The following is a 12,027-nucleotide window of genomic DNA, read 5'->3' on the forward strand; positions in this document are numbered from 1 at the left end:
TCCCACCACCCTCCCAGCCAAGAATTCCACATATCCAACCTAAACTTCCACTCTTTCCCTTAGCTCTTGTCCTGTGGCTGCAGTTCCTGAGGCAGTGTCCCTCTCCCACCCCACAGCTGGAGCCAGCAGTGATATTGAAGCCATCAGGACAGGGACAACAACCCCAGCATGGAGAAAAGGAGCTGGGGCCCATGGTGCCCTCAGCCACATGTGTCACACACTGTTTGTACCACCAAGAGTGACACGCAGTGACATTGAAGCCAGCAGGACAGGGACAACAACCCCAGCATGGAGAAAAGGAGCTCAGGCCTATCCCCATGGTGCCCTCAACCACATGAGTCCATGCCACCAAGAGTGACAAGCAGTGACATTGAAGCCAGCAGGACAGGCACAGCAACCACAACATGGACACAAGGAGCTCAGGTTTGTTCTCACAGTGCCCTCAGCCACATGAGTCCATGCCACCAAGAGTGACATGCAGTGACATTGAAGCCAGCAGGACGGGCACAGCAACCCCAGCATGGACAAAAGGAGCTTGGGCCCATCCCCACAGTGCTCTCAGCCACCTGAGTGTGGCTTGTCCATGCCACCAAGAGTGACACGCAGTGACATTGAAGCCAGCAGGACACAGACAACAACCCCAGCATGGAGAAAAGGAGCTTGGGCCCATCCCCATGGTGCCCTCAGCCACACAAATCTGTGCCACCAAAAGTGACAAGCAGTGACATTCAAGCCAGCAGGACAGGCACAACTCCAGCATGGAGAAAAGGAGCTTGGGCCCCTGGTGCCCTCACCCACACGAATGTGGCTTGTCTATGCCACCAAGAGTGACAAGCAGTGACACTGAAGCCAGCAGGACAGGCACAACACCCCCAGCATGAAGAAAAGGAGCTCGGGCTCACAGTACCCTCAGCCACACAAGTGTCACACACTGTCCGTGCCACCAAGAGTGACAATGATGGAGGCAGTGACACCCCCCCTCTTCACCCCTCCTGCCTTCCCCACCCTCAGAGCAGCCCTTCCCCCCGTTCCCTGGTGGCTCCAAGCCTTCCTGCAGGAGCACAAATGCATCCCCAGGAGCTGAGTTGTGCCTCTCCTCTCCCCGCTGCAGCTAATGAATGCAATTAGTGCAGATGGGTTTATTCTCATTAGGGAGCCGGGCCTGGCTGCGGCCTGTGCGTGGAGCAGCGCCTCGCCCACGCTCTCCATGGAAGCTCCTCACCTCCTCCTGCTCGGCAGATGCTGCTCCAGAGCCAAATGCTGGATGTGAGGATGGAAGGGAGAGAGTGTTGGAGCTGGAGGGGAGCCAGGGAGCCATGGAACAGCTGAGCTGCCTGGCAGGCCAGGACAGACTTGGCTCCTTCCTCCCCAGCGACACCATTTTGCTTTGGAGCTGCTGTGATGGACACAGAAAAGGATGGAGGGGCTGGGAGGTGCTTGGAAAAACTGGAATATCAGCATAGATCCATGCTGGGCTCAGTGCTGGTGGTTTTACTTCAGAATCTATGGTGACACCTTGCTTGGAGCAGCCTGGGATCGTGGAAGGTGTCCCTGTGAATGGCAGGGGGTGAAACTGGGTGATGTTTAAGGTCCCTTCCAACCCAAACCATTCTAGGTTCTGTGATTCCATGATTCTTACTCTGAACTACCAAAACACCTCCTGATCACATACTCTGCTCCTGCCAAATTCCCCACATCCTGAATTTTCCCTCCAGTTTCACGGGACCCTCAGGGGTGAGTGTTTGCCCACACATTTTGAGGCTGCTTGGCCTCAGCTCATTCCTGGGGTCTGCTTTGGAGCTGCTCTGATGGACACAGAAAAGGATGGGAGGGCTGGGAGGTGCTTGGAAAAACTGGAATATGAGCACAGATCTGTGCTGGGCTTGGTGCTGGTGCTTTTATTTCCGAATCTATGGTGACACCTGGCTTGGAGCAGCCTGGGACTGCTGGACACTTTTGCTGACACATTTTAAGGCTGCTTGGCCTCAGCTCATTCCTGTGGTGAGGAACAAGGTATCACTGTAGGTTCTGAAATAAAAGCACCAGCACCAAGCCCAGCACAGATCTGTGCTCACATTCCAGTTTTTCCAAGCACCTCCCAGCCCCTCCATCCTTTTCTGTGTCCACCAGAGCAGCTCCAAAGCAGACCCCAGGAATGAGCTGAGGCCAAGCAGCCTCAAAATGTGTGGGCAAACACTCACCCCTGAGGGTCCTGTGAAACTGGAGGGGAAATTCAGGATGTGGGGAATTTGGCAGGAGCAGAGTATGTTTGGTTCTGTGATCAGGAAGTGTTTTGGTAATCCAGAGTAAGAATGATGGAATCACAGAAGTCTGGAATGGTTTGGGTTGGAAGGGACCCTAAAAATCATCCAGTTCCACCTCCTGCTATTCACAGGGACACCTTCCACTGTCCCAGGCAGCTCCAAGCCCTGTCCAGCCTGGCCTTGGGCACTTCCAGGGATCCAGGGGCAGCCACAGCTGCTCTGGGCACCCTGTGTCAGATCCTCCCCATCCTCCCATTAAAAAATTCTTCCTTATATCTGAGCCTGAACCAACCCTCTTTAAGATTAAAACCCTTTTTGCTGTCCCTCCAGGCCCTATAAAAATCTATCCTTCTTTAGAAGGTTTCTTCAGGCCCTGGAAGGGGCTCTGAGCTCTCCCTGGATCCTTCCTTTCTCCAGGTGAGCACCCCCAGCTCTCCCAGAGCATTCTCCAACCCCTGGAGCAGCTCCATGGCCTCCTCTGGATTTGCTCCTGTGCTGAGTGCCAGGGCTGGGAGAAGGAGGAAAGAGAGGGGAGAAGGGATGGGCAATGAAATTGGGGATTTTAGGTGTCTCTCAATTTCAAGGAGCAATGTCCCACCCTGAACAAGCCTGTTCTCCCCTGACCTGCCCCATCCTGTGGGGCTGCTGAAACCTCAGGCCCAAAACTCCTGCTAAACCCTCCCTGACAGGGAGAACCCCTTGGGAACTGCATCCAACCACAACCAGGATGGGATCCCACCTCCCCAGAGCTTGACAGGCACAGAGCAGCATCTCCAAAGGCTTGAAACAAATCCAAAAGTTTATTTCCAACGAGTACACAGACCATGTGGGATGGGGATGCGCTACACCACGACTGGCTTTCGCCTACAGCCACCCCCTCCCCAAATCCTGCTGCTGGCAGGGTGACAAACCCAGAATTGCCACCAGCAACAGAATTGCCACCAGCAACCTTTGCAGACAATAAAAGTCCTTTTTCCAGTACTCCAGATATTTTTTTTTTCTTTAAAAGCCTGGGGGTAGTGGAATGTGGTTTGAGGCCAGGCTGGAAATCCAGCATGGGGATGGAGGGATGGGTGGGATTTTTGTTGTGAGGAGGGGAAACAACCTTGGCAGGAGATCTCTGCTTGGCTAACAAAGGCAGATCTGTGTAAATAGAAATACTGGGGTGAAATACCTGGCAGCACACCAATGGCAACACCACAACCAACAGAAAATCAAGCCCAGCAACGTAAAACACCTTCAATGAATAGTTTGGGTTAATTCAAAATCTCCCCCTCCCCGCTCCCCCATATTCATGCAGGTTTATTTTGTTGTCTAAGGTATTAAGAATTCGAGTTGTAAAATAGGCAAGTCATTAAAAAATTATTACAAACCACTTTTGTGACAGTGTTTGAGAAAGGGTGGGGTGGGAGCCCCGGGTCAGACCGGCTGCACTTCACTCTCTGTGACAATAAATCAGATTCAGAAGAAAAGACAAAACTCAGGATGGGGTTTTTACATCTCTGCCTGGTAACACCAAGAGTGAAACCAGCTGCAGAGCAAACCACTTCATCCACCCTTCATCCTAAAGCTACGGGAGCTGTAGTAAAAAGATCAAAATTGGGGGAATTAGGGGGGGCTGGGACCATCTAGGCTACTTGTGGCTTACAAACATTCCCAGGTGCCAAAAGTTTGGAGTCCAGTGTGAGAAGAACTGGCCTTCTCCATAGAAGAACTAGAAAAAGAGTATGAAAAGGTAGAAAAACCAAAAAAGCACTTTTTTTTAATGGGCTAGAAAGAGTTACCAAAAGGTACCTAAAGACTTTTCCCCTCCCAGATCCATAGGAATTTTTAAAAGCTCACACCTGATTCAGAACTGCTTCAGCAGGGTCACCACAGGCCCCTAAACCCCTTTGTGACCCCCAGCTCATTTTGTACATAAATCCCCACATTGTGATTCCCAAAGTGATGGTTCCCAAAGTGATGGTTCCCAAAGGTTCCCAGGAGGACAGATGAGCAGGGGAAAGCCAGGAGGTGTTTAGCAGCAGAAAGGAGAGACAAGCCACATCCACAGAAGCATGGACCCGAGGAGGAGCCCAGAAAGGTGGCATGTGTCCCCAGAGAGCTGGGAGCAGATGAAGCAGACCTGGAAATAACTGCCCAGCCTGGCAGGAGCCCAGGCTGTGTGTAAACAGGGAATCAGGCACCTCCGGGAAGGGGCGGCCCCACGGCTCCCAGGGCTGCTCCCCTGGCCCATCCCAGCGTGGGGAGGGGACAGCGGGAATGGGAGGGGAGGTGGGGGCAGGAAGGGGCAGGAACATCCCAATGTAGGGCAGCATCCCATGGAGGAGCAGCATCCCATGGTGGGACAGCATCCCATGGAGGAGCAACATTCCATGGTGGGACAGCATCCCATGGTGGGACAGCATCCCATGGAGGAGCAACATCCCATGGAGGAGCAGCATCCCATGGAGGAGCAGCATCCCATGGAGGAGCAGCATCCCATGGTGGGACAGCATCCCACGGAGGAGCAACATTCCATGGAGGAGCAGCATCCCATGGTGGGACAGCATCCCATGGAGGAGCAACATTCCGTGGAGGAGCAGCATCCCACCATGGAGCAGAATCTCACCATGGAGTAGCATCCCACTATGGGGGTGTATCCTGTCATGGAGCAGCATTCCACGGAGGAGCAGCAACCCATCATGAGGCTGTATCCCACCATGGAGCAGCATTCCGTGGAGGAGCAACATTCCATGGAGGAACAGCATCCCACCATGGAGCAGCATTCCACCATGGAGCAGCGTTCCACCATGGAGCAGCGTTCCACAGAGAAGCAGCAGTCCACGGATGAGCAGCAGTCCATGGAGGAACAGCATCCCATTTTGGAGTAGCACTCCACCATAGGGCTGTATCCCACCAAGGAGCAGCATTCCATGGAGGAGCAGCATCCCACCACAGAGCAGAATCCCACCCTGAAGCAGCATCCCACCACTGAGCAGCATCCCAGCAACATTCCAGACCAGCCCCAAGGGAAGGAAGTGCTACCAGGAACTGGGAAAAGAGCAGGACCAAGCGAGGAGAGCAGAGGCACAGAGGTGTAGGAGAAAGGAAAGACCCGGAAAGAAGTGGTCGACTTTGATTTTTGGATTTCTGGCTCGCCCTGCACCCGGGCTGGCACCTGCCCTGTGGCAGGAGGCATTTCAGGCACGTCTAAGGCATCTCAGGAGCTCTCTTTGCTTTCAGAATCGCCTCTGTTCCCTCCCTACAGCTTCTTCCACCAGCACGTGGTGCCAAACGCTGGAAAAGAAAAGTCTGGAGCGGATGAACGGAATTAAACTCTCATGCACTACCACTGAATGTCATCACAGGGCTAGGAAGCACCAAGCACAACACAGGAACCACTTTTACTTGCAGAACCAAAGCTAACCATAGAGAGAATGGTAAAAAGTGGGGTTTGCTGGGGACACAGAGCTGCTGGTGTCCCCTCGACCCCCCCCCCCCCGCTATGCTACGGCCAGAAATGAAAAAGCACAAGACCAAACACTGAGTAACAGCACAGCCACCAACCTGTCTGCTATATATCTGACAACTTAAATCAAAAATATTAGCTCGGAAAGAAACCAACAATACCATTCCAAGAAGGTTATACACATCCTTAGCAGTTAACTTTGCTCAGCACAGCTCTGGTGCTTTAAATATGGAACAATCGAACAATTTTGTGAGCAGAAAAGTGACACAGATTTATTCTTTACATGGGTTTTTTTTTTTGTTTTGTTTTTCTCTTTCTAGACAACTCTACAGACTTCAGATCTTTTGCCTTGCAATGCAGATCATCTGATTCCCCCAAAGGTGGCCAGGTTCTTTAAACATGCACATCTCTGTAGCTTCCAGGCCGTGTTTTTTACTTATTTTTGTTTAAATTCAGCGGACCAGCAGGTCGTCCCCATTCCTAAAAACTCTACATCAGTGTTCAGGGTGGCCTGAGTGCCCGTCAGGCTCCTCCTGGGTTTACAGGATCACACAGAAGAACTTCTTCTCTCTAAAGGGGTTTTCTGAGGCCGGGACAGGGGTCAATAGAGGGTCCTCCTTGGCGTGGGCTTCACAGTACGCCATCAGGTCTGCTGCTGCTTTGGACACCTGCAAAAGGAAGAGCCCTGGGTCAGGGACAGGCTGTGCTGGGGACATCCCACCTGGAGAGGTGCCACCAGGCTGGCAGCATCCCTGGGCAGGGAACCCTTTGGACACCTGCAAAAGGAGGAGCCCTGGGTTAGGGACAGGCTGTGTGACCGTGTTCACAGGGGTCTCAGGTTGAGGGAAGAGATGAGGATCTGACTCCATGTTTCAGAAGGCTGATTTATTATTTTATGATATATATTACATTCAAACTATACTAAAAGAATAGAAGAAAGGATTTCCTCAGAAGGCCAGCTAAGAATAGAATAGGAAAGAATGATAACAAAGGCTCTGTCTCGGGCTCTCTGTCTGAGCCAGCTGGGCTGTGATTGGCCATTAATTAGAAACATCCAACATTGGCCAATCAAAGATCCACCTGTTGCATTCCACAGCAGCAGATAACCATTGTTTACATTTTGTTCCTGAGGCCTCTCAGCTTCTGAGGAGGAAAAATCCTAAGGAAAGGATTTTTCATAAAAGATGTCTGTGACATGGCTGTGCTGGGGACGTCCCACCTGGAGAGGTGCCACCAGGCTGGCAGCATCCCTGAGCAGGGAATATCAGATCTGAGATGAGAACCTGACTGACAAATACAGCAGCACGTTCCTGCAGGGGCTGGTTCTTCACCTCTGGGCTCTGAGCAGTTCTGTCAGCCTGAATTCCCATTCCCAGCCTTCCCCCAATCCCATCCTTCACCTGACAAGGACTGACTTCAGCATCCCTGCTGGCTCTCCCACGCATCCCTTGGCAGGAACATCCACAGCAGCATTTCCTGCCCTCACCCACCAGCCTCGCTCTTTATATCAGACATGGCAGCAGCTCCTGAGCCACCAGAGCTCATCCCAGCCCTGGAGCACTTCTCTCCCTGGATTTAAGCTCTTAGCAAGGAGCTGAGATGCCTTGGGGACAATCACTCCTTCCCACCACCCCACAGGGCTCCAGGTGATGCTTCCAGCTGCCTCTCACCCCTGGGAGTGCCCAAGGCCAGGCTGGATGGGGCTTGGAGCAACCTGGGGTGGTGGAAGGTGTCCCTGGCAGGGGGTTGGAACAAAAAGGGCTTTAAGGTCTCCTCCAACCCAAACCATTCTCAGATTCTACGATCCCATCTCCCACTGCCTCCTGGCTGGATCTGCTCTCCCAGGGCCATGGCTGGAGATTCGGCTCAGCCTGTGGTTTATCTCACCTCTCCCCTCTTTTTTTGGTGGCTGGGGAAGGGTTTGAGCAGCAGAGCACAGCTCTCTTTCAATTTCCCTCCTCTTTTGATTTCCTTAATCTGGGGCTCTTAACACTGATGACTGAATGGTCTACTTCAAACAAGGGCATCCCCCACAAACACCCCCTGGCTCCACATCCCATCTCCCTCCACCAGCTTTGGGCAGCAGCCACCACCTCCCAGCCTTCCCAGAGGCATCTCCCAAGAATCCCTACCTTTATCCTGTCGATGTTGGCCTCCATCTTCAGCTGCTCCACCAGCTTGCGGGCCTGTGCTATGCTAGCAGTGTTGTTGCTAGCCATGGGCAGGCCAGGAGGGCTCCCGGGATGGGCTGTGGGCAGGAACACACCAGGATCAGCTGCTGGGCTGCTCCTGCCAGCTCCAAAATGGGGTTTTCATGGGATTTTTAAAAAAATATATATATAAAAAATATATGTCAATTTATATATGCCAGCCCCCAAAGGATGGGCTGGGGTTGCATGTGTGGAGGGTTAAAGCCATCCATATGAGGGGGTGAGGATGGGAAATGCCAACCCAGGACACGCTGCCAGTGGTGTCCCCAGAGCTGGGGTGGCACTGGGACTGTCCAGAGCCCAGCCTGCAGCAGCAGGAGCCCAGCTGAGCTGTGCTTTGCTGTTTGCTGTTCCATGACAGCCTCTGACAGCAACAAAACCCCAGGGAACAGGATTTCTGTGCCAGGCTCATTCCCTGCCCATCCTCCAGCCCCTGCCGGTGCCCAGTGTGTGTCCAGCGTCCCTTGGCCTCCCTGCCTTTGTCCCTGCTGCCAATTTGCACATTAAGATGCTAAACAGGATGCTGGAGTTTCCTGTTTCTGGAGATTTCTACCCCAGGCAGGAGGGGGATGCCCATTAAGGTCACTCCAGGCTGGATCCCGGATGTTTTTCCAGCACCTTCTACCAGCAGTGAGCTCTGGCAGAGGCAGCAGAATCCCAGCATCCAGCTCCTGCAGCAGCAAGGGTTTTCCAGCAGTGCTCCTGCCTGACTGGGGCAGCCTGCCAGCTTCAAAATGGGCTGAAAATTTTCATGGGATTATTTAAAAAAAATAAAAATATATACACAAATATATATACAAAATATTAAAAAATATATAATTAATACTAATATAATATATATAATATTGTATTATAGATATAGCATAATATGTTAATTCTATATTAACATATTATGTTAATATAGAATATTAATATATTTATATATAGAATATAGAACATATTATGTTCTATATTCTATATATAATTCTAATATATAATTCTAATTATATATTAGAATTAATTATATATTTTCAATATCTAATATCTTACATATACTATATAATATATAATATATAATATATAATATTATATTATATACATATAATATTATATTATATATGAGATACTAGATTATATTAGATATTAGATATTACATTAGATAAAATAGATTACATTAATAATATATATAATATGTATAATATGTAGTATGTTATATATTATATTCTATTATAACTAGATTAAATAGTACATAATATTATATATTTTGTAATATATAGAGATGTATATTATATTATATTATATTATATTATATTATATTATATTATATTTTTATGGGGTTTTATGGGATTTATATGGGATCCCACATAAATCTATGGGATTTCTAGAAGGAATCAACCTGGCACTGGTGCCTGTGCTTGGAGCATGAGCCATGCCAGGGCCAGCCAGGTTTGAGGATGAGGAGGGGAGCACAGGGAGGGGTTGTTTTTTACCAGAAGCCGATCTCTCCGCTGATCTGTGCCTCTAAGGGAAGCTCTGCTGCTCTTGGCCCTTCACTGCCCTTAAATAAAGAGAACAGAAAATGAAACTCAGCTGCATGGGACCATCATTCCTGGCACCAGGGACCCCACAGGCGCCGGGTGCCACATCCCCAGGTTCCCTCCGTGTGTCCCCCGCCCTGTGCCGTGCAAGCCCAGCCCCCAGGGACATTTTTTGTTTGCATTCAGCGAGGTTTTCAGCACAGGAAGAGGTTTCAGTCATGGGCAAGTAGCCCAGGGCATGGGCTGAACAGTCTGGTGCACAGGAGGAGCATCTCCTGGGGAGCGCTGCCAAAACGCTCCAGCCCAGCTCCTGGCTGGATCTGCTCCCCCAGGCCATGGCTGGAGGTTCAGCTCAGCCCATGTTTTGTGTATCTCACCTCTCCCCTCGTTTTTTGGTGGCTGGGGAAGGGTTTGAGCAGCAGGGCACAGCTCTCTTTCGATTTCCCTCTTCTTTTGATTTCCCTAATCTGGGGCTCTCAACACTGATGGCTGAATGGTCTGCAAAGGATTCTAAAATGAATCTTTTGCTTCACAGGGCACCATTTGTGTTGGGGAAGTTTTTTCTCTTTCACAAACAGAACAAGACTAGTGAGAGACGTTCCTTGGAATTTTATTACAACATCAGCCTCGTTTTCTCAACATTAGATAGCTGAGACAATAGAAAAATAGCAAAAGCTCACGTCCTACCAGCAGGCCCCAAAGATTTCTTTGTTACAGAACATTTTAAAAACTTTCTAGCCAACAGCATATTGCCAAAGTTACAAACAATTGTTCTAACCAATCACTAAAGGTACACATACTTCACACAATACTTACTTATTTCTAAGTAAGAAATATTTCTTACTTAATAGAACTTACTTCTATTAACAATGCACAATACACCATTATTAAGCTTAAAACCTTCTACTATCTTACTAAACATATTTTTCTAGAGTCTTAAAGTCTATCTTAACCAAACCTAAAACTCAAGCTATTGTTTCAGGTCCTTATTTACTATTTACTTTACTTACTATAATATTGTAACTTTTTCCTACCTTCAAACTTTACAACTACAACTAATTCTAATTTCTCCACTCTTTCTGTTTTTAAAACCTACTTTCCCAACTTTCTAAAGCTCTTCTTACCTCCACTATTTCCCACACCATGGAATGTGCCATGGTTCTGGCACAGCAGCAGGTTCAACCAAAAACTGGGTTGGGTGCCACAGAGACTTTGCCAAGGCAGCAAATGTCATCCCTGGAAGGGTTCCAAAAGTGTGTGGATGTGGCACTTGGGGACACAGGTTAGTGGAGGGCTTTTCCAGCCTAAACAATTCCATGTTGTGCCCTTTCATACAAGGTCTTAAGCTGCACCAAGTGAAATTTAGGTTGGATATTAGGAAAAAGGGTTTTTTACAGAAAGGGTGATAAAGTTCTGGAATGTTCTGCCCGGGGAGGTGGTGGAGTCCCCATCCCTGGGTGTGTTTAACAAAGCCTGGATGTGGCACTGGGGGCCAGGGGTGAGTTGAGCTGTTGGGGCTGGGTTGGACCCAATGATCTTGAAGGTCTCTCCCAACCCAGTGGTTCTGCGAATTCTGTGAAAGGATCTGCTCCAGTGGCAGGGAATCACAATCCTATCCCTGTTTAGGACCCATGGGAGCAGGGAGGGCTGCTGAGGGCATCTGTATGCCTGTTACAGCCCTGATCCTTGAAATAATTCTGTATATCCAACCCTGCTGCAAGGAAACCCTCCCTTGCTCTTACTACAGCCAGCCCTAGGGACACTGAAATGGGGAAAACAGCCCCAAAAATAAGGTGAGGGAAGGGTGGGACCCTCCTGAGAGGAGCACTGGCCTGTTGGGACAATGTTGGGGACTTTGGGGCAACTCAGAGGAGCCTCCCGGGAGCCACCACACCCTGGGCCAGGCTCAGCCACTCTGCAGGTGCTTCAAGTAGAAATGAGAACCATTTTGGGGCCAGGGACGGTTTTAGAGCATTTCCACCCCTGGGGAAACATGGGGTGTTTCCTCCACCACAAATAAAAACAAAAAAGCAGCAGGTGACACTTCAAAGTGAGCTGGTGAATGTCCCACCCTGGACAACAGCCCTGGGGGAGCTGCTGCAGCACTAAAGCAGCTCTTAAATCCCAGAGAGGAGACCCCAGTGCACCCCCAGGAAGGTGTGGAACCCCAAAATTCCACGGGTGTTTTTGTTTGGATTGGATGTATCATAGAGAGATGGAATTGGGTTGTAAGGCACCTTAAATCCCATCTCATCCCACCTCTGCCATGGCAGGGACACCTCCCACTGTCCCAGGCTGCTCCAAGCCCTGTCCAGCCTGGCCTTGGGCACTGCCAGGGATCCAGGGACAGCCACAGCTGCTCTGGGCACCCTGTGCCAGCCTCTCCCCACCCTCATATTCCTTCCCAAAATCCCACCCAACCCCGCCATTCCCTGTGTCCTGTCCCTCCATCCCTTGTCCAAAGTCCCTCTCCAGCTTTTTGCACCCCTTTGAACAAACCCAGCCCTTTCCACACACAGTAAATAACCCAAGGCCCCTCTGCACTACAGACAAACATCAAAACAAGCTGGCAAGATCCCGAGCTG

The 12,027-nt window shown here is 50.0% G+C and overlaps 1 protein-coding gene across 1 annotated transcript in view; it reads right to left on the minus strand.

Moving 5' to 3' along the window:
* Positions 1-5,563: 5,563 nt before the first annotated feature.
* GNG2 (G protein subunit gamma 2) overlaps positions 5,564-12,027 on the minus strand; it is a 28,158-nt gene continuing 21,694 nt past the window's right edge. The window contains exons 2-4 of the mRNA XM_054635596.2: positions 9,395-9,462; positions 7,848-7,963; positions 5,564-6,383 (exon numbers count right to left, since the gene is read on the minus strand). Of these exons, the coding sequence (XP_054491571.1) occupies positions 6,255-6,383; positions 7,848-7,934 (216 nt within the window). The 5' untranslated portion in view covers positions 7,935-7,963; positions 9,395-9,462 and the 3' untranslated portion in view covers positions 5,564-6,254. The remainder of the gene's footprint in view (positions 6,384-7,847; positions 7,964-9,394; positions 9,463-12,027) is intronic.

Source organism: Agelaius phoeniceus, chromosome 6 (genome assembly GCF_051311805.1).
Source record: "Agelaius phoeniceus isolate bAgePho1 chromosome 6, bAgePho1.hap1, whole genome shotgun sequence".
Lineage (NCBI taxonomy): Eukaryota > Metazoa > Chordata > Aves > Passeriformes > Icteridae > Agelaius > Agelaius phoeniceus.